This window comes from Leptinotarsa decemlineata, unplaced genomic scaffold, assembly GCF_025532065.1.
Source record: "Leptinotarsa decemlineata unplaced genomic scaffold, Ldec_3_MD MMD2_tig00026347_RagTag_RagTag, whole genome shotgun sequence".
Classification (NCBI taxonomy): Eukaryota; Metazoa; Arthropoda; class Insecta; order Coleoptera; family Chrysomelidae; genus Leptinotarsa; species Leptinotarsa decemlineata.
Genome location: NW_027412698.1, coordinates 3,973,683 through 3,998,236, shown reverse-complemented (window position 1 = coordinate 3,998,236; position 24,554 = coordinate 3,973,683). Strand labels below are relative to the sequence as shown.

At 33.8% G+C, this 24,554-nt stretch overlaps 1 protein-coding gene across 1 annotated transcript; it reads left to right on the top strand.

Annotated features, from left to right (window-relative positions):
* Positions 1-1,339: 1,339 nt before the first annotated feature.
* Positions 1,340-24,299, top strand: LOC141486117 (uncharacterized). The gene is made up of 4 exons (XM_074183834.1): positions 1,340-3,616; positions 9,970-10,215; positions 21,846-22,080; positions 24,041-24,299. Exons 2-4 carry the CDS (start codon positions 10,088-10,090, stop codon positions 24,248-24,250), a joined length of 573 nt encoding a protein of 190 aa, XP_074039935.1. The 5' UTR covers positions 1,340-3,616; positions 9,970-10,087; the 3' UTR covers positions 24,251-24,299.
* Positions 24,300-24,554: the final 255 nt, after the last annotated feature.

Genomic DNA, 24,554 nt, shown 5'->3' with positions numbered 1-24,554 from the left:
TTCTGCTATGGGAATATCTTCCATCAACTGGATCGAATCATTTTCTAGAAAATGTAAATATCGCAATCCATTGAGATTTTCATTGAAGAAGTAAGGTCCTATGATGCGGCCATTGAACAATCCACACCATACATTAATACCCCAAGTAGAAAATTACTTTCGCGGACCCAGTGGGGATTGATTTTCTTGAGACCAATAGTGACTGTTATGTCGATTCACAACTAAATTATTGTGGAATCGCGATTCATCGCTCCACAAAATTTGACTGAATATGTTAGGACTTTCATGTAATATTACCTGAATACAAGCAATGAATTCAAGTCGTCGTTCAAAGTCCGTGGGTTTCAAACCTTGTACCAACTGGATTTTGAATGGGTAGTATTTATTTTCTTTCAGAATTCTCTGTACATTAGGTTTACTCACACCGACTTCTTCTGCAAGAGTACGGATAGAAACATGTGGATGAATAATAATATAAGCCAACACATTGATCTCTAAATCTTCAGTTCTAACAGATCTCGTATGATGACGATGCTCTATAGTAGAAGGAAATGACCCAGTTCGCAATTTTTCTACAACTCTCGAAAAAGTCATTCGTGACGGAATGGGTCTGTCTGGAAAACGTTCTTGGTATAGACGTTGTGCTTGACGGCAGTTTTTCTGACATTCCCCAAAAATTAATAACATATCAATGCAATCACTTGGACTAGACGCGAAAGACATACTGGAGTTTTCGCACAAAGAACACAGTTACTGTTTTGCAAAGAATCACTGAATCGAACTGACAAGTAGATACAATTCAACAACATTTGTTACTATGGCATCAACAAGCATAAGCTACTTGATGAAATTGTGCAATATAAAGCAATTCACCCTCAAGTTAGTCACATTCTCAAGAATTTCAATATTATATTCAACTGATATCGATATCGTATCGTAGAGGTGAAAATAATGGTTTGTATTCAGTAGTAGTCTAGTTCAATTTAATAAAAGATATAGACTGGATTCGTGTACGAGTAAATAAGTTTTTTTGAAACTTTATATTTAAGGAAAAGTGCAATAACTCAACAACGCCGTAACCGAATTTCAAAAACCAAACATGAAATGATATCAGAATTTAACGTGAAAAATGGAATTTTGGTATGTAGCACCTACACCAAACACCCTGTATATTTAAAAATTATATCAAAATATAGCACTCATGAACTCCTGAAACTTTTGTATGAAACATTTTTGTGTATCTCCTTCAACAAACCAGATATTGCCTGTCACATAAAATGTGGAACACCCGGTATATATATATATATATATATATATATATATATATATATATATATATATATATATATATATATATAATCAGAAATGATTATTGAATAGCGAAATTAGTTAGCTTCGTAACTATATTATTAAAGGGGAGATGTTGGAAGGATGTTGCTCTATATCGTTTACTTGAACTATGCACCCGTCGTAACGTATAGCGGTGTGGATGTCCCATTTTCATACACTACGCGCTGATATCTATCCATCAAGAATGACTATCAAATCACAAGCTGGTGTCAAAAAGCCAATGTAATTTAGAATCGCTATTAATAATAATTGGTGTTTTAACATATCGAACGCTTTGGTGTAATCTAGGAATACCTACTAGAATGGTAGCCTTAATTTCATCAATTTCCCTATTTCATCAGTTAACGCGGTAGTACAGCTGTAGCTCGATCTGAAACCAGATAGCTCCTCAGGAAGATAATCAATCAGTGTTGAGAAAGGGTACTATTTGAGACTTCAATGCCCTCTCGAGTACTTTCGAATGTACGAGTAACACTGACACAGAACAAGGGTGTAAAAACTCTGATGTGGGGACAAAATTTCGGTATACGATTAACGAGAGATACCCTCCACAATCTCGGAAACTACGAATTTTGAATGCAGGAGGTAATTATATGTGATATATGAGACACTATAAAAAGGCGGCATGGTACTATCAATGTAATATTTAGATTATCACATCCTAATACTTCAGACTCAAATTTTTTTTAATAATAATAAAGAAATTTCCGTTTACTTTAAAGAATGTGAAAAATGCGATTCATTATTAATAATGATTTGTTGCTCTACTCATGGTAGCCTATCCAGGAAGAAAGCAACGCCCTTGGGTAAAAGGTTTTCTTCAGGCAAGGCCATGAACCCCGATAGGTAGTCAGGTAAATGTTTGAATTATCAAATCAGCATGAATATAAATTTGAAATCCTCTACGAATTGATATTGGACATTACTTGTTGGTTATTGTAACTATTTAGTGTGGTTGAAAAACTCTGGTAAATTTGTGAGAAATGGACGATAAATCCAGAAGTGAAATCGCAGAGGAGAGTAACATCAAGAAGAGAAAATTTGAGGGTAAGTTTTTATTGAATTTCGAAAATAAGTTTTCATATGGATCGTGTTATTTGGAAATGAGAATTATTATTCACTGTCGACACTGAATAGGCTACCATCTAACGAATGTTGATTTCCTTAGGTGATTGCTATTATAATTGATGTGTATCAAAACTCAACAGAGAATTTTCGACATTATTTTACCATTGTGTCACCCAGTTCACAAAAATAAATTTTATAAATATTCAATATATATGCCCTACCAAGCTAAGTCTTGTATTGATAGGTATACTAGGTAATTGAAAACACATGTTGTCTTTTTTCAGTAAAATTTTCATTAATTCAATAAGTTTGTAGATAGTACTGGGAAATTTCAATTAATAGTTCACATTTAAATTGAAAGGAGTATGTACAGTTCTAATAGAGGTTAGTTTTTGTTCATTTCAAGCCAAAAAGTGTTATTTCATATTATATTCAAAAAGGCATACACATTTCCCTAACTAAATCTAACAGGCGAACATTTTAAGAATTGAAATCATTCCTGAAAGAAATCATTTCTCTGGAAACTCAAGACGTTAATGTCACAATTCATAGGTAAAATGGAAGAGAATGTGTTAATTTGATATAAAATGATTGTAGTTGTCATGTTCTTCAATATATTTATTCATGCGAGTTTTTTGCAATTAAAATTCCGAGGTATATCGATAAATATCGAATTCAGATCATTTAACTAATGTTCGTTCTACTTGTATCTACTGTGTGAGTGGATTGTTAAGTCTTTCATGAAAAATAAAACTTCATTTACATTTTCAATACCACTTGATTATTATCGGAAATGTGAACATCATAACGAGTCGAAGACAAGGACTGATTTTCTCAAAACTTTCGTATGAAAAAAAATCGAATAATAGTTAGTTCAGATTGAAATGGTGTTTCGTAAAAAAATACGCACTTGACATAAGACATTCCTAGTAAAGGTTTGGTGAGTATGTCATGTTTCTGAAATTGTATGGTTTATCAGCATGTAATGATATTTAATAGATTATTTTACCTATTTAGTGGAGGACCCTGAGTGTTCGAAAAACAAGAAGAACAAACTCACGGAAGAAATAGAGTCGAAACCCTGGGCTGAATTGCCACATTTGGTCCTGACGAAAATTTTCAGTTTTTTGAATAGAAAAGATGGATTGAACGCATCCGCTACTTGCAGGCATTGGAGAAGTAACTATTTTCAACCCAGGTGAGGAAATTTTAATATTATGATTACTCTTGGTGATTTTTTTTTCATATCATAGTGACAGCTCAATTTCCAAATCTCAGGAGAACTTGAAGTATACCGATAGGTAACCAATTTTGTGCAGGTGAAAAATCCTAAAGCAGATCAATTTTTAAAAATGACAATAAATAATAGAATAGAATTTATTCGTGCAATGCATACATAAATAGTGTTCGCATACGTCAATGGAATAAATAGTATATACATTGAAATCAATGTAACACAATATAGTTAAATAAATACATAAATATTGTTGTATAAAAATATATCTATTATTAGACAGGCAACAAATTTGTTGATGAGTCGAAATAATCAAAATATTCTTCGAATGTGTAAAAGGCATTCTGTAAAATACTATTCCTAATTTCAACTTCAAAAGTGTTCATACTCATGTCCAAAGTCTGAAAATTATATGGTAACACGTTAAATATATATATATATATATATATATATATATATATATATATATATATATATATATATAAAATCTAGAAAGAATAATGCAGTTAATCTACTGGAAAATAATTCCATGAAAATCAAAAAATAAATAGATAAGTACTCTTTGATCATTCCCATATTGATTTCAATTTAAGAGCCACCGGTATACAGCTGTTTCAGTCTATTGGGCATCGTCAGTACCGGGCAGGCGGTCCTCGATTGAAGACAAAATGAGAAAAAACCAAGAAAGTACTTGATGGAAATAGCTGCGTAAACGCAAGCGAAACATAAGTGGAACCACCTATGATATATATATATATATATATATATATATATATATATATATATATATATATATATATATATATATATATATATATATATATACATAAATAAATATATAAATGAGAGTTTTGCGATTTACCTAATCTATATTTGGGAAGCCTTACATTTGTTTTGGCCTTGGTACCATGGTAGTGTATGTTCTCCTGCTTAATCAATTCATTTTCACCTATTAAATTTTTAACATAACACAAACATTCATATATGAAGCAAGATCGCAGAGATAATATACGGAGATTTTTGAAAAGAGGTTTACAATAATCGTCAAATTTAGCCTGTGCCATAATTCTTACAACTTTTTTTGTAGTTTAAATATTATATTTAGATGACATGATGGACCCCACACTATTAGTCCATATGTCATTATGCTGTGAAAAATGGCGAAATACGCTACTCAAACAATCCGTTGTTATTATGTTGCTAAGTTGCCTTATCATATATATACACATGTATAGTCGCTTTGATAATTTGTGATTATGTGAAAAGAAATTAAGAGATGAGATAAAATACACTCCGAGAAGCTTGACAGGTTCATTATTTTTTATATTATTATTAGTTGAGAAATCTAACGTTTTGGATGCATAAGCGTTGCAGATGCATAAGGAAGTTGCATCCTCAGCGTAATTTTTACGTGAAAATTCAATAAAACAGGTCGAAATTGTACAATTCAAGTACATGTCAGATATAAACAGGATATTCCATACTTCGGAAGCAGAAAATGTGCACACCACGAAAATGTGCAAATAGAATTAGTCGATTTAGCTAACAAAAAAATTAATATATATTACTGGAGTTTTTCCCAACATCAAACCTTTATTTCAACACCTCGACACGTGTTTCGATCTTCGATCACTTGGTGATCGAAACACGTGCCGAGGTGTTGAAATAACGGTTTGGTGTTGGAAAAAACTTCAGTAATATTCATTATTAGATCAAAGGTTCCAAACAGTGTATCATCACAAGTACAAGAAAATTGGCTATTTTACTTCATTTATTTCGAAAGTCTTAACTAGGAAGTGATACTTTTTGAAAACTAACATCGAAGTGTAACTTTTTTAACGTAAAAAAATGTCGAGGATACTATGCTGCTTATTTCTGTCTAGCAGTAAAAAAATGAAAGTGTCAAAAATGCTATATAGTATATATAATTATGAGTTAACAAGCACTTACTCACTTTTTCACGAACAGAAAAAAATAGAGAGCAGCAAAAGAGGTACCTCCACATCGATGTCAAAGTTAAAAAAAATACGTTCTGAGATTTTCGAGATTGTTACAGTTCTCTTTATTGTGTATGTCCTTAAATGTTAAAACCTTGATAATATTATGGTCGAAGCAAATTTCTTTTGTTTTTTTTTATTTTTCAATTGTTCTTGTATTCAAATATTTCGCGCTGATGAAATGACTTCCACGATTCTACACATGCGCGAGATGGAGCAGACCAAGTCAGTCTTGAATTGACCACCGCAAGGGACGAAGTTGTTTTTCGTTCGTGAATACCCGCTTATTATTATTACCCGCTTATTATTTACGTTTTTGCAAGTTTGAAAGCCTTCCAGAAGCTGACGAAGACGCTCCGAACGGAGAGTCAAGTTTACTATTTTCTGAACCAGCACTTTGCTGTCCATTACCGCATCATTTTTGGTCCTATCGAGCCAAGATTATTGGTTTTCTTATTATTTTTTACTTAAAAAGTTGCTTCGATCATCTTATTTCAAGATATTTCAAGGTCATCGTCGTTATTCCCATTGAATCGAGAGCGTTTTTATTGCTGTCATTTTTTTTGGTGAGTCGACTTCCTTAGATACAACAAAAAAGGGTTGACAGGTACGGGCTCACTTTATTCTTGAATATTAATATAAAGATATTTCATATTATTTCGAAAGTTTTCAAAACACAGAAATGAGTGATAAAATTAAAAAATTAAAAGCCCTTAGAAACACGGAAATCAACCGAATGTCAGAGTTAAAACGAGTCGCTGATGTGGCTCTCACTGATTACAATATTCATTCAGAGTTCCGCCAACGATATAAAGTTTTGGAAGAAATTGTTGTTAATTTCGGAAAACACCAGTTGAATATTATTAGTAGTTTGAGCTCCAGTGATGATGTAACTAGTGAGATGTTAGCAGACGAAGAAACAGTCCGTACAGAGTTTGAAAAGGAACTTTTTACTGTACAGGCTATTTATTCTGATTTATTCGAAGATTCAACGAAACAATCTATTTCCATTAATGATAACACTCCTAATACTCCAACCGTACCCAGAGCAAAACTTCCCGAGATGAAGTTGCCCACTTTCAATGGAGATGTCAAAAGTTTCACGTCATTCATTGATCTTTATAATGTACTTGTGCACAATAATGCATCTCTTTCAAATATTGAAAAATTTTCTTATTTACACTCAGTGTTGGAGGGAGAACCGAGAAGTGTAATTGCCTGTACACCGCTTAGGGAAAATACCTATATGATTGCTTATAATGCATTAATAAAAAGGTACTCCAATCCGCGAATTGAAGCTAATGCTTATTGGCAAGAAATTGAATCTAGCCCTCACATGTCAGTCGAAAATCCAACTCAACTAAGAAAGTTGATTGATATTTTCGAAGAAAATGTTGCAGCGCTTGAGGCTTTAAACTATCCAACGAAACATTGGGATTTCATTCTTTGTAACATGCTCAAGAAAAGGTTAGATCCTCTTACTGAGTCTCGCTATGAATTAGAGCTTAATGTTAAATCAATAACGAATCCCGTTTTTTCTCATATGATAGATTTTTTGACCAATCACTGTAAGGCTTACGAAGCGTCATCATTAGCTATTATCCGCTCTAAACATAAAAATTTTCGCACGAATCGCGATCAAAGACCTAGTTCCAGAAATTCATCCTCGTTCATAGCAAACACCCAAGTTTCTGGAAACAGATATTGTCCTTTATGTAAAAGTGAATACGCTCTTCATAAATGTTCCTCATTTTTAGATAAATCGCCCAAAGAACGGTATAATATTGTGAAGCAGAACAAATGGTGTACAAATTGTTTGAGTCATACACATTCTAAGAAAAAATGTTCTTCATCTAACACTTGTCGCTATTGCCAATCAGCATTTCATCATTCCACGCTACATTTTGAGAAACCGCTATCAAATATTGAATCACATAATTTAAATGAATCTGCAAGTCGTAATATTGCAAGTTCTTCGAACATTTCAAATCCTGACTCCGGCCCTGCAGTTCTTACCACGAACCTTGATCAGCACAGTGTTTTACTAGCTACTGTGCAATTGAGAATTTTGGATTTCCGAGGAAATTTACACGTTGTTCGAGCGCTGGTCGATAGCGGCTCGCAGGCAAATTTTATTTCGAAGCAATGCGTAAATCGTTTGGGATCGAAAGTTTTCAAGTCGTCAATTTCTGTGTTCGGTATCGGAAACATGACCACTCAAGCATCGCTAGGCGCTGTCAACTGTACTATTCAACCTTTATCATCGAGTCAACCGTCTTTAACACTAGAGTTCATTGTTTTGGAAAATATTAGCTCAAATATGCCTACATTTTCGATAGATCCTTCTTCATGGAATTATATTGAAAATATAAATTTAGCTGATCCGCATTTTTTCAATCCCGCACAAATCGATTTGCTGTTAGGTGCAGCCGATTCATGGCGAGACGTGGACGTTGTTCTCATGTATTTAGCGATTGCGGACGGAATTTCGTTGGAGCAAATAAATATATTTTGGAAATAATGAAAAACGTTACTGAAAGTGAGAAAATTATCTGGTCTTTTCATCCTCCAACTGGTAGTCATTTTTCGGGCTTAGTTGAAGCAGGAGTTAAGTCTTTTAAAACTCATCTTGCGAGAGTAATTGGTTCTCAAATCCTCACCTTTGAAGAGTTACATACATTAGTAATTCAAATTGAAGCGTTATTAAACTCTCGACCACTTTACCCGCTAAGTACGGACCCCAACGATCTATCAGTTTTAACTCCGGGGCATTTCTTAACGAAAGAACCCCTAACTTGTCTTCCAGATTATGATTTGAAACATTTGAAATTAAATTGTCTATCTCGATGGCAATTGTTGCAGAGAATGCATGCTGATTTCTGGGCCAGATGGCACCAGGAATATTTAAGTACTCTACAACAAAAAAATAAATGGACTTCTCCTGATTCTCCATTGAGGGTGGGTGATTTAGTTTTAGTAAAGCAAGATGATATGCCGCCCTTACAGTGGCGTACCGCTAGAGTTTTAAATCTGTATCCTGGCTTGGATGGAGTATCTCGAGTAGCGACAGTCAAAACCAATAGTGGTATTTATAGGAGACCTGTTAACAAGTTGTGTCCCCTTACCACTGCTTAGTTTGTTGAATATAATTCAACAAAAGTGGGGAGAATGTTACAGTTCTCTTTATTGTGTATGTCCTTAAATGTTAAAACCTTGATAATATTATGGTCGAAGCAAATTTCTTTTGTTTTTTTTTATTTTTCAATTGTTCTTGTAATCAAATATTTCGCGCTGATGAAATGACTTCCACGATTCTACACATGCGCGAGATGGAGCAGACCAAGTCAGTCTTGAATTGACCACCGCAAGGGACGAAGTTGTTTTTCGTTCGTGAATACCCGCTTATTATTATTACCCGCTTATTATTTACGTTTTTGCAAGTTTGAAAGCCTTCCAGAAGCTGACGAAGACGCTCCGAACGGTTTCATCAGGTAGGTGGAAGTCTTTCCCGATTTTTAACTTAATTTATTTTTTTGAGTTTAAAAATGAAGTCAAGTTTACTATTTTCTGAACCAGCACTTTGCTGTCCATTACCGCATCAGAGATGAATGAAGTAAAATATGACATTCAAAAAAATTTTAAAAAAGATCGTGAATTAGTGAGCGATTTCAGATTTTCGATTTTTTGAAAATTGAGCAGATTTCATCGTTTGTTTCTCCCCACACCGATTTTCAACTCCCCACATCGAATTATTTGACAATATTTCTATAATTGACGTCATAGTTCCGCCATAATGAATTTGTAGAAAATGCCTCCTACGCGACCATTTTGAATGGAAATGGCCACATGTGTTATATCATCGAGTAGAGAAGAGAATTTTATATTTGATCAAATCGTCAAAAAATATACAGGGTACCACTCTTAATTTTCGACTTGGGTTCATTTCCGGTTGACCCTGTATGTATTTTCAAGTGCTTTGTCTTCGAAAATATCGAGTTCGATAAATTTCACCTTCATTTTGAATTTCAAACTTTTTACTTCTCAAACAACTGGAAAGCGCTGTGTATAATTGAAGGATATAGTGGTACTTTCCAGTCACCACCGCAGACAGAAAGCTAGGTTAGGTTCATAAAAGTAGAGGGCTAACTATACGATACGTATGAAATGTACAAATTGAGTGAGATCAAGGTCTAAGCCAGGTTTAATCCTCTATGGAGAATTCGGTCATAGACTATTGTTTCTTGAAAGGATAATATTAAATTTGTATTTTCGTTAACATTTTTATCCCAACAGTTTTCATCCACGTCTGATTTATTCCAGGTTTTGGGACTCCCTGAGGATCTGCTTCATACCCGATAAACTTGACAGTGCCAGGTTTTTAAGTGGCGTACTTGGAGGAACTATAAAAAAAGTAGGCGTGTGTTTGAACTTTTCATCGATGGACTGCTTGAAAGAATCCATCGAGTTTTTTCATCGTTTAGCATTCAACAACAACTTGAGGACATTGTATATTGTTCCGGTTGTTTGTGGAAGCGAAGCACCCTCTGAGCAGTTGAGTGTACCAGAGTAAGTTTGAATAGTATATTTTCAAATTAATAGATTTGGGAAGCTGATTTTGAATAATTGAATCGAAGAGTTTTATATAGAAGTGTATAATAATAAATTCTTATTGCAAAGTGCTCTCGACTTTTGTCATCATCAGTGCTCATATGAAAGTAAGTAATATAATTGAAAAGAACGTTTTTTGTGATTTTTTTTTTAATTTTCAGGTCATGCATTTAGGAAAATTGTTGATGATTACTTACTCGTCAGGTAACAGGACGTATCAAAAAACGAGAACATAGTACACTCGCAAGATCTGATTCGTATAAAACTAGCCTAATAACCGATGAAATACATGTTAGAGATTGAGGCCGTGTGGTTCGGTCAAAATGTAATATGAAAGAAGGACAACTTGTGACAGAATGTATCAACTCAAGTGTTGTATTGAAAATAATGGTACCAACTTGAGGAGTGATTCACTATGGATTTGAAAAATTTTTTGTTGTGGGAAAGCCAATATAAAATTATATATTTTATTAATACATTTTTGATTTTGATTACAATACATAATGCTTTCCCATTATTGAAATATATATAATTTTATACTGGTTTCTCCACAACAAAACATTTTTAAAATCCAGAATGGATTACTCCTCAAGTTGGTACCATTATTTTCAACATGACACCTGACTGGACACATTATGTAGCTAGTTGTCCTTCATTCATATCACATATTGACCTAACTACATGGCCTCAATCTCTTAACATGTATTCCGTTGGTTATTAGGCTAGTTAGTTTTATACAAATCAAATCTTATGAGTGTACTATGTCCTCGTTTTTCGATACTTCCTGTTACCTAACGAGTTAGTAATCATCAACGATTTTCCTAAATTCATAACCTTAAAATAAAAAAAAAAATTCATAACAAACTTCCTTTTCAATTAGATTACTCACTTCCAGATGAGCACTGATGATGACGAAAGTCGAAAGCGCTCTGCAATAAGAATTCATAATTATACACTTCTATACAAAACTCTTCGATTCATTTATTTTCAAATTGATTTTTTAGTACTGCCCTATTTTCATGTATATACTCCTTCCAGATGAGCACTGATGATGACGAAAGTCGAAGGCGCTTTGCAATAAGAATTCATAATTATACACTTCTATACAAAACTCTTCGATTCATTTATTTTTATTTTAGTACTGCCATATTTTCATGTATATACTCATGTTCACTTATAATTCATGGTGGTTCTGAAATAGGTTGAATTGTGGGAAAGCTGCCTATTTTTAGAATGATACCAAATTATCGACTTGGTTTAGTAATTCTAGAGAAATACTTGTATATTATATAAGCAAATTTCGAAATTCTATTCTATTCTGTTCTGCATCTATATCTATTCTATTTCCTTATTCGCAGATATACATTCACTCGCTTTCATTTTAACTTCCATTGCACTATATTTATATGATATCATTTTTTTACAGGGCTTGGAGCTCATTTTTTTCACACACCGATTCATATTGTTTTATATTTTTCAATGGTTGACTCCCGAGCCCAATACCAAAACATCGCATTCCAACACCAAACAGCGCTTTTTCGAGGTACCACGGGTCTCATCAGTGGTACAAGGCTGAACTACAAATGCGATATTGGACTCGACTCTGATTATTGAATTACCTACATTCTCATCCAAAACAAGTACTTTTCGCAGACATCAGAACTGCATGACTCTTCTCGGCGTGCGTTTCAACAACCAAATTGATGTATTCAGGAGACAAAGGAGACACTGATTGCGAACTCTGAAGCTGGTCTATATAAACTCTCAACAGGGTACACTGTTTGGAATGAAACCTTCGTCACTGTTAATAGTTCTCTTGCCACACTTTGCTATTTTCAGACTTCAAAACGCCTTCAAAAATCTAGTGTCATGTTCATATCTCAACAGTTTTAGGCACTTCCCACCTGTTTCATGACCATTCTTCAAGGCGTGTTGACACTAAATAATTTTAGTCTCCGAAATCGGATATATGGTGCGTGTTCTTTGAAACGAGTTATAATGTCTCGATTAATCAGACCCATATATTTCTTGTAACGATCGCAGCTTATTTCATAGTGCCCCGACTCTTCATCTCCCAACATCATGTCTTTATGGTTGCCTATTTGAAAGGTATACATTTTTTAAGCTCAATTCATACCATCCGATCAATGAAATTCAAAATATTACACTCCCGGATAATGGCGAATTGATTTCATTCGATGTGAAGAATATGTTTCCCAGTATTCCTCCGATTGAAACGAGTATTCTTGTAGAGAATCTATTGGTCGAAAGGTCTGTCAATACTGTAGTGACACAGCAAATATGAATCTGCTCACGGTAATAACGATAATAACGACAGTTAACGATAAACATGGTTTTTCAATTATGAATTATCATTCATAATTCGTCCACCCACCCGTATTAGCACAAAGTAGCAGCAGTCAACAGTATAATCCACATACTAATGAATGTTCCTTTAGCAGATGCGAATTTCAATAAAGAACTAAACATAATAAAACATATAGCCGTCAAGAATGATTACGATAGCAATCTAAAACATTCTCTATTATCAAAAAATGTATACAACTTGATACGGTAATAAATTTGTATTGGTAGATCATCCTTTTATGAAGGCATGCTGTTGATCATTGATTATATTTTTGCACATCCAAGAGACTTTTTTTGTTACAAAATAATCCAACATTTTAGAAATTTGTGATTGCAGGCTAATTGCTCTATAATTTTCAATATTAACTTTTCTAACAGATTTAAAAATTGGTGATGAGAAGATATGTTTCCAGAAATCGGGACAAATCTCCGATTTCATCATATTAAATATTTTGTGGCTAAGGTTTGTGATATAATAAATGCAGTTTTTGATAAAATACAGAGGGATCCCATCGAACCAAAAAATAATTTGATGGAAAACTTGCACTACGATCACTAATTTTGACTTGAACTATATTCACAGTTCTAGCATAATTAATTTCAGGTCTTGTATAAGTATTGTTATGGTCTTCATTAGAATAGACTGTAGAAAAAAAGTTGGCAAAAAGATTTTATATATCAGTACCATCGGAAATGACCATTATATTGTAGTGCATTTTTCAGGAATTTTGTGTGAATTTTTCATTTCGTTGACATGTGACCAGAAATTCCTAGGATTGTTAGATATGTTTCTCTCTATTCCTTCAATATGACTTTCGTACCAATTCTGGCTATTCAATTTACACTGAGCTCTCAACTTAGAAATATTTATATAAGAACTAATTGATACAGTTTTTTGTATGATTTTCACTGTAAAGGGTTTTACAAAAACCACAACACGTGTTTCGCTATACAATAGCTTTCTCAAGCGTAAACAGTTTATGTGTATCAGCGTTTTTCGGAAAAATGAAAACTATTCGATTCATGAATTTTGTGTATAACTATCTGTTAACCATGTATTTTAAATGGATATTTGAGCTCTTCAGATGAAAATCTTTTACAAGCAGACATTTTCGTAGTTTTATTTGATGATAATAATAATAATGATTTTATTGCCGCTAAAAATCGGGTTTACAGCAAGAAGTAGATATGTGTGTGTGAGAATACAAAAAAATATATAAATACGTATAAAGATAAATTAATCAAATAACAATCTGCTAACAGTGGATTATAAAATCCTAAAAGTATAATATACTAACCATCATTCACTCAATATAAATGAACGTAACCTGAGAATGTTCTAGTATATTCTGAGATTTCTTTGGCTACCGGATAGTTATATTCTCTAAAGCACGAATAAGTTCATCCAAATTCTGAAGGCATTATTTGTTTTGTTTCATAACAGTGTAAATCGTGCATTCGAAGATGATATGAAATAAAGTTTCGGCCTTATCACTATTGCAAACAGTGCATAGTACACCTGACTTACTTACATAGTTACTGACTGACTTGAATAAAACAAATGGGCAAACAAGTAAATTCTGCAGAGTCAGGAGATAATACTGAGTTCGCTTCTTCTCTGGTGGCGGCATGATATAATTCCTGGATCAATAGAATACACAGTTCCATTCAATGTGAACTTAATTTTGAAATGATTGGTCATGCGTAATTGTGCAAGAGTGTAGATATGAGCTTGGTTTCTTTGAGGTAATTAGCAAATTGAACATATAGTCCAATAAAATGAGGATTTAAATTACCATGCAAAAGGCAAGCCTGCATTTTTCAATATAAGTTGATTTTAGCATACATTCAAAGGATTTATTGTTAAAAAATGTTGAATTTCATTTAGGGGATAGAAAATGAATAAAAACTACCCCAAAAATCCTTTTTTAAAATATATCTCGAAAGCATAAAAATATATGAAAAAAAGGTCGAAACAAAAAATGTAGGCAATAAAATTTTCTATAAAATCGTTTCTGATCACTTTTGACGTATTTGCAATAGAAACCGAGATATTTGCAATAATCAATTAATACTTATAGTTCAGACGGGCTGCAGTAGAGCGGCTATATATCTCCAGCACTACGAAATAGATTAAGTGTTGCCGGTGTTTCCCAGGTGCACATATGAATGAATGCGAGTTATATTTATTTTCATTCCCGAAAGTGTTTGCATCCATTTCATCAGAGTGTTTTTTTTTGCATTTTATTGAAGAACCTGTGAAAAGTGAAAATGGAACGTGAATTGTGCTCAATTTGTAAATTGCCTCTTGAAAGTGATTGTGACACAATTGCAACTGTGAAAAAAATGGTTTGAAGACATTAATAGACAAAAGTAAAGTGAAAAATGACCTGAAATATAAAGTGTGGAAAGGCAAGGAGTCATGTCGATTTCATGATGGTTTGTATATACTGTATATTATTTTATGTTTTACTCTACGGTAACAGAACCTAACAGTAAAATGTTTTTATTGCAAGAAATGATTTATAAGAATATAATGAATTATTCATCTTATTCATTATTATGTAAAAAATATTATCGAAAATAAATTTGTATTCTTTAATCTGTGAAACGTATACAGTATGTAAAAGCCAAATGAAATAAATTCATTATTACGGTTACAGTACATATTGAAAAAATCCCGGAAGACGTCAAATGTAAATTATAATTTGACATTCTTCTACTTAAAATTGTCACCCCTACCTTCAGCCCCCTTCGAATGACAGGTACGACCCCCAATTTTTTGATGTTATCGCTTTTAAATACACTCAAAAACTAAATGTAATGCAAAACGTAATTGAATGTAGAATATGAAAAAGAATCATGGATGTTAACGAAGTTAACCGCAAACGTCTTGGAAACATCCTAATCTCAAATAAAACTGTCTTCTAACATTATTCAACATATCAGGCATGACCGACCTAATCGCAAGCGTTATTCGTTCTATTGAGTCATTAAAATCTGAAAGTATAGTTTCGTACACATTGCCCCTCACATATCCCCATAAAAAAATCTAATGGTGAAAGATCAGGTGATCGCGCTGGCCATTCAATTGATCCTCGCCTCGCTTCATTCTGCTAAAACCATATCGTATTCACTGGAACTAGAGGGTTTCCTGGATCAGGATATAAATTCGCTAAACTTGGAATGACATTATTTTGAGTTTCAAATGATTATTGCCCTTCAAGTTGCCCTCAATGAAAAAGGGACCAATGATATGGTTTCCTACAATCCCTGCCCAAACATTGACCTTTTGAGGATATTGCGTTTGTTCTTTTCTCATCCAGTGATGATTTTCCGGTGATCAGTAGCGGCAATTTTGCCGATTAGCATGACCATTAAGAGAAAAGTACAGTCATCATACGAATTAGCGCCATTTTCACAATCATTATTCGATTCTGCAGGCTTCATGAGGAAGACCCAGAAGTCAGATTTGTTTACTGTTTCCAAAACCAGTCTTGAAAGTGATAAATGGTTATTATCTTTTTCATTCGTCGTTGATGGGGGGTTTTTACTCCACCTGGCCTCATGGTAAAACATACTAGGAATTATTTCAATCTTATCGTCAATACATTGTTACTCATTTTACTAGTAATGCAGTGGTTGTATGGATACAGCAGTGATCAATTTGGTGTCAAGTCTTACGAAAGATATCGAAAACAAGAGAAAAATGTTGCTGCAGATGTAGATTTTGACAAAAATATTCTTGTTACATTTACACAAACGAAATTTTTATCAGATATTTGTAACAAACACAATTTTGTTCTGAATTTGAGTGAATATCTACGCTCGACTGGAATTAAAGTAAGGAAAGCTGATGAAGATGATGATTTACTTATTGCCAATACCGCGATATACTTGAAGAATAACCATGGAAATTCAGTTGCAGTTGTTGGCAACGACGTCGATTTATTGGTTTTATTGATTGGTCTCACAACAACAGACGATAATATTTTATTTATAAACTAACTATATCTAAAAAATCTACCAACAAATTATACTCCACTTCTGATAATAGTAATTTCGAACAATTCATATTATTTGCACACACTTTCGCAGGTTGTGACACAACCAGCGCCCTATTTGGGAAAGGTAAGAAAAAATTATCTATACATATAATATGTCAGAAAATCAACAGAAGCAGAAGTGGCTGATTATTAATGATATTTTGAAAAACGCTGAATCTCATGAGGATTCTGAAGAAGAATGGGTCCTTGATTATAACGATTTTTAGTACTAAACATTCTTTTTCACCTAATAAATATTAAAAAGCAAAATTGAGGCATTTGGTTAAGAATTATTGGAATTTTTGGCTTTTTGCTACTCCATCTTGATACAAAAAAAATGTGGGGAATCTTCCAAAACAAAGAACGTAGAAGAAATCAATTTCAAAAAATTAACTCTATACAAAAACGAGTAGATCCGAAAAATATAATTCCCTGTAATTTAATTATTGACATTTTTCGTTCTTTTTGTGTAAAAAAATTTTTCCGTATTTTTTTTACACAAAAACCATGTGTTTGAAGATTATTGACAATGTTTCATGATGATGATGCTTGATGATGGGTTTCCATATGTTGCGTATCTCTACGCTAGCTTGCCTGAATACGTTGTTGGACAACATATATGCGGCTTCCTTGAATTTTCTCCTAAACTAGTGTTCCTCTTTGTAGATGATTTCAGCTTGAGCCCACTTGATATTATATTGAGTCCAAACATGCTCTACTATTTCGGATTTGCTGCTTTCTCCTCGCTGTGTGTGTTTCTTGTGCTCGGCAATGCGAACTTTCAATGGCCTCTTAGTTTCACCGATGTATGATTCTCCGCACTCGCAGGGTATCCGGTAAATGCAATTCTTGGAATCGCAGCCCGCGTTTGGTGGCCTGGTTTTTGTGAGGCTGCTACGGATAATGTTTCCCGATCTGAAACAGGTCCTGATGTTATACTTGGATCCAATCCTTCTTATCCTTCCCGATAATCCTCTGATGTAGGGAAGTGCAAGCACTGGTTGTGACGGCTTCTCTTCCTTGCGAGGCTCCTGCTGTCTTTTAGCCAAAGTCTTCTCTACCATCGCTTTGGAGTAGCCATTCCGTTGAAGATCATTTTTGATGATGTCTAGTTCCTTCTCGAAACCTTCCTTCGTATTACAGAGCCCGAAAGCACGGTCTAATAGAGTCTTGATGATTCCTCTTTTAGTCCATTGATGGTGGTTGGATTCCTGGTTCAGATACTGACTCGTGTGAGTGGGTTTTCGGTATACAGATGTTTCCCACTTAGTGTCGGTCCTCTTCACCAAAATATCTAAGAATGGCAATTCGTTGTGGATTTCCTTCTCCATTGTGAAATTGATGGAAGGTCTCACGCTGTTGATGAATTTCAGAAAGGCGTCTAAGTCAGTATTCTCATGGTTCCATATAATGAAGGTGTCGTCAACATATCTCAACCAGACTCGAGGTTTCTTGTGGGCTTCTTCAAATGCCAGAGTTTCAAACCACTCCATATATATGTTGGCTATGACTGGTGAAAGTGGCGATCCCATTGGCAGCCCCTCATCTTGTGTAAAGAATTCGTCATTCAGTTGGAAATAACAGTTTCGTGCACATCATCCTAGTAATTCCATAATTACTTCTATAGGTAGATTCGTTCTCTCTTTCAGGTTCCCGTCTTCGGATAGCTTTCTCTGTATGATTTGAAGTGCTTCTTCGACCGGAACGTTGGTGTAAAGACTTTCCACGTCGAAACTGATTAGTTGATCTTCCTGTGTGACTTCAATTGACTCTAGTAGTTCGACAAAATGCCTTGAATTATTCACAAAAGAGGATGTTTTTCCTTGTAATAGTTTTATTATGGGAAGTAAAAATCTAGACAAGTTTTGAGTAGCCGAATCTCTGGAGCTGATGATCGGTCTAGACTAGAGTCAATTAAAGATCAACTAATTAATTTCGACGTGGAAAGCCTTTACATCAACGTTCCGGTCGAAGAAGCACTCCAAATCATATAGAGAAAGCTATCCGAAGACGGGAACCTGAAAGAGAGAACGAATCTACCAGTCATAGCCAACATATATGTGGAGCGGTTTGAAACTCTGGGCATTGAAGAAGCCCACAAGAAACCTCGAGTCTGTTTGAGATATGTTGACGACACCTTCATAATATGGAACCATGGGAATACTGACCTAGACGCTTTCCTGAAACACATCAACAGCGTGATACCTTCCATCACTTTCACAATGGAGAGGAAAATCCACAACTAATTGCTATTCTTAGACGTTTTGGTGAAGAGGACCGACACTAAGTGGGAACATCTGTATACCCACTCACACGGGACAGTATCTGAACGACGAATCCAACTATCATCAATCGACTAAAAGAGAAATCATCAAGACTCTATTAGACCGTGCTTTCAGGCTCTGTAATATGAAGGAAGGTCTCGAGAAAGAACTAGACATCATCAAAAATGATCTTCAACGGAATGGTTACTCCAAAGCGATGGTAGAAAAGACTTTGGCTAAAAAACAGCAGGAGCCTCGAAAGGAAGAGAAGCCGTCACAACTAGTGCTTGCACTTCCCTACATCAGATGATTATCGGAGAGGATTAGAAGAATTGGTTTCGAGTACAACATCAGAACCTGCTTCAAATCCGGGAACACTATCTGTAGCAGCCTCACGAAAACCAGCCACCAAACGCGGACTGCGATACCAAGAATTGCATTTACCGGATACCCTGTGAGTGCGGAAAATCCTATATTGGTGAAACTAAGAGGCCATTGAATGTTCGCATTGCCGAGCACAAGAAACACACACAGCGAGGGGAATCCAGCAAATCAGGAATAGCAGAACATGTTTGGACCCATCAACCCAACATCAAGTGGTTCCAAGCTGAGATCATACACAGAGAGGAACATTGGTTTAGGAGAAAATTCAAGGAAGCCGCATAAATGTTGTCCAACAACGTATTCACCCAAGCTAGCGTAGAGATACGCAACATATGGAAACCCATCATCAAGCGGAAAATGGCCAACTTCTGCCAAACGTTATCTCCCACTGAATCCCACTGAACCAGTGAAGCGAAAAAAATGGAAAGCGGAGATAAATGAAAGTACTCTAACGACTCATAAATAGTCATCTCTCCGAGGAATCAGTCCAGTCATCGCCCGAAGACGATTATAGATACTAACAATCGAAACGTCTTGAACTAACTTGTTTTGGAATCTCTTAACTTTTTATTTTCATTTTCATTTTAATTTTTTTTTTATTTTTTGTTCAATTGTTCTATTTTCACTTGTATTTCATTTCAGGTTTTTTGCCTAATATAATTGTTATTTTCAGCTATTCATTTTTAATTCTTCCTTTTTTTCAGTTGTTTCAGGGATTTCAAATCATTTTATATATTAGACAATGGAAGTCCAAACTAGTGAAATTCAAAAACCATGTGTCACAAGAAGGAACAAATTGTTGTTTTTGTTTTTTTTTTGTAGCATTTAAAAAATATAAATAGTAAAAATTAATTTTTCAAAACAAATTGTTTATTGAATAAATATGAATAAAAAACACAGTTTTTATTCAGAATATAAAAAAATAGAAATTATGATTAAAAAAAATCATTCCTCAATATTCATATTTAGTAGCAAACAAAATTGTGAATCAACAAATGCGTTTTTAAGCAATAATTTTTTTGAGAAATGATTTTGTTTTTAAAAATCATAATATTCATTAGTGATAAAAATCCCCTCTGAAAAATTTCAAATATCTCATAAACAATACAATTGTTTATAACAATTTTTCAAACAAATAGAGCTAAAAGTTGCGTAAAAACCATTTTTATGTAACTCTCAATAATTAGAATATAAACAAATGGAATAAGCAATGAAATAAGCAATGAAAAGAAAACTTTTTCATTGCTTCAATTGAATTTTGCACTTTTTACTGTCTTTAATTATTAATAACAAAGTGAAAAATCAAAGTTTTTATATTTTTTTAACGGGAATCTTTTTTAAAAGCTTTCAAGAGAAGTTTCAAGAAGTAAAAAAATTGAGGTTTTTAATTTAAAAGTTATCGAGGTTTTCATGTAATTCAAAACTTTTGAAAATTAGTTAATTAACCAAAGTATATCTAATAAAATAATCACGAGAAAAATTTTTTCCAAGGATTTTCGTTCATTCAAGTGTCTAGAAGGTATGTGAAGTTTTTTTTCTTAATGATGATATTTAATAGGTTGAAATAATTTTTATTGTTCAAAGGTCCATATCGGTCAGCGCGTACGGGACGCGCATTGCCCGCTTTTAGAGCTATTTTCGCTTCTTAATTGAAATTATAAATGTTGGTGATAGAGTTTGGGAAGGTTGTTTATTCAGTAATTTTTTTCCACTTCAAAGGTCTTTTTTCTAATTTCGGATATCTTTAATATTTTCAGAGATATTTGCAAAAAACCAAACCCCGCTTTTTTTTACTAAATTTTTACTTTTGCAATTTTTTGAGCCTCTCTGGAAATTTTTCAAAAAGTTACTAGGGGTCATTCTGAATCGAATGAGCATTTTTTCATAATTTTCGGTGCCCTTGGACAGAAGTTCCAAAAAAAATCTTGTAACCCAAACCCACCAAAAAGCTGGACTGCCCCGCGAAAATCCGGAAGTGTGAAGTGTGGTCACTCTCCCAAACACCCAACTACAATGATTTATTTCACAATCTATAAATCGACCTATTCCGTTACGCTTGCTCGGTGAATATCTTATAATACCTGTTGCCAGACAGAATTAGCCGCTCTACTGCAGCCCGTCTGAACTATAAGTATTAATTGATTATTGCAAATATCTCGGTTTCTATTGCAAATACGTCAAAAGTGATCAGAAACGATTTTATAGAAAATTTTATTGCCTACATTTTTTGTTTCGACCTTTTTTTCATATATTTTTATGCTTTCGAGATATATTCGAAAAAGGGATTTTCGGGGTAGTTTTTATTCATTTTCTATCCCCTGAATGAAATTCAACATTTTTTAACTATAAATCCTTTGAATGTATGCTAAAATCAACTTATATTGAAAAATGCAGGCTTGCCTTTTGCATGGTAATTTAAATCCTCATTTTATTGGACTAATATACATGTAAGGGTAATGAGATGCCGCAGAGGCATCTTTGTTGTACAGATAACTATAATATTAATTTACTATATTGTTATTTACAGTTCTACTTGGCACATGAGGAACGCGTTAGTGGTCCAGCTGATGGATTGCTTATCAAAACTCGATGATTTCAGCATAGGTTGTACCCCAGAACTGTTTCCCTGTTCTATCAATCATTTATTGGAAAATCTAAATCTTTACGTAAAAAGGATATATCTATATCATTACAGAAACGCATGTTATCAATGTGGAGTTTTCTTTGATCCAGCTCTGCTACGACGCTTCACGAAGCTACAGGTGAGACAAACTTATACACTGTCCCATTGACTCAAATATATTCTTCGGAACAATTCAAAATATCAGTTTTTGTACGATACTGAAACAAAGTATATACTCATTCAAACAATGAATGGAATTGAAGGATACTTGATCAAAATCCATACCAAAACTTACTTATCAACCATTCATGATTCTACTCATTGTTCCTATGACAATACAGGGTGTTTCAAATTCGATCTTCACTACTGGATCTCGGAAACTATGAGAGATACGAAGATGGTTAAATTGGGATAAAGTTGCGCATTTACCTGACTTAGAATATACCGTTGAGAATGATCTGAAATTTCGAGAATATCTGGAAATATCCGGAAAAAACAGAAATTCCGGAAAATGGTTTTTATTTTTTTCTCTCATCATTTTTCTAAGGATTCGAAAATAAATTACACCTCCACGTTGCCACTTTTTTCCTGCTACCTAATGGTGTTTTCAGATTTGCTATCCGACGTTTCGTTTCGTATCGACGTTGAAGATATTGAAAAACATCAATTCTTATCATAATAGCCTTCGACTTTGATGTTTCTAAATTTGACTTTCAATTTGTTACACTCAATGACATTTCGTTATTGTACAAGTTATTGAATTTTTGAATGGACCTCGAGACTAAAGAAAATTTGATAAATGAGGTATGTATGAGGTGAGTTAGACAATAAAAATAATTTGCAGATAAACATGAACCCGGGAAATTATTGTTATTTGCTTAAAGTTCTATTTTCATTGAAAAGGACACACAGTCTAATTCACCTCATAGACACCTCGTTTATCAAATTTTGATTGCTAATTCTGTCTCCCTATTTTTTCATTGGCTTTTAAAACGGACCAAACTCGGTCAGATTTTGACTCAATAACTTGAGCATAGTTCGATGTAGTTGTCGTTTAAATACATTTCCGATGTCCTAACACTGTTTCTATCGTATATTCGTAATGAATATGTATCATATCTCTTTATTCTTCATTCGTGAAAGCCATTTTTCGCCAAAAATTCAATGACTTGTACAATTACGAAATATCATTGAGTGTAACAAATTGAAAGTCAAATTTAGAAACATTAAAGACAAAGCCTATTATGATAAATTTTTTTTTTTCGATATTTCCAATTTTTCGTAAAAGAATGATAACTTATGATACATCATTGAAAAGGTTAAATCTGTTTCAATTCAAAACCGAAAGAATCCAATGTAGCACCCGTAATAAAAAATAAAGTTGATGACGGTGGCTGGAAGACGAAACGTTGGATAGCAAATCTGAAAACACCATTATGTAGCAGGAAAAAAGTCGCGATGTGAAAGTGCAATTTATTTTCGAAATCTTCGAAAAATGAAGCCAGAAAAAAATAAAAGCCATTTTCCGAAATTTCTGTTTTTTCCACGGATATACTCGAAACTTCAGAACTTTCTCAACGGCGTATCGTTAGCCAAGTGAATGCGCAACTTTGCTATTATTTATTCATCTTCATATCTCTCATAGTTTCCGAGATCCCAATGGTGAGGATCGAATTTGAAATACCCTGTGTACATCTTTATCTTTCGCAAATGAAGTACCCTTATTTCAAAAATACACCAAAATGTTATCTAGAAAATTTGTTGAGAATTGAAATTGGTGCTTAGATAATTCATCCATTTATTCGTCTTTTCATTTATTCATTTATATCCAAAGAGACCCCACTGTTGATTAAATTTATATCATTCGATTGAATCAGAAAATCAAGAAACTTTCGAAAACAACACAATGTTATTTTTCAATAAATATTATGGTAAATAAGTAAAATCATCAGGAGATGACCAAAACTCCTCATGATGATGCTAATTGGATTAGCGGAATGCGCATCGAGCGTCAGTATTTTCCTTTTGGTGTGGGACAAGTGTTTTCAATAGAATTTTGCTTTATTATTTTTTGATTATATTTTTATTTCAATTTTCAGGTACTATCAATTGATTGGACGCAACTATCACACAGACTGTTTGAGGTACTATTTGAAGCCAAATCTTTGAAAAAAATGATCGTACACGTAGATCCTTATTCCGTCTGTTGCTATCATTTCGTCAACGAATTCGATAAACTGAAAGAGCAGGGTGTTGTTGTGCAAGCAGTAAGGTTTCGATTTGAGCAAAGAAACCGAGAAGAGAGCTGAAAACAAATCTACGTGTGAAGTTGTCTTATATCTTTAATATATTTCCTAAGTATAACTGTTGTTTTTTATTTAATTGTGCACCATCAGTTTCATGAGTTTCAGTAGGTTCTTTGTGTTTTTATTGAATTTTCGTCGGTCCATAAGATGTGTTTCAATGTCAGAGGGATTAATGAGATATTTATATATCAATTTTTTCTCAACCATATCCAAAGAAAGGTTTTGACTTTCTCCTTATTCATCTTCATACAAAAAGTGTTGGAAACTTCCGAAGGAAGAAGAAAGTGAGTAATTAATTTCACAATAA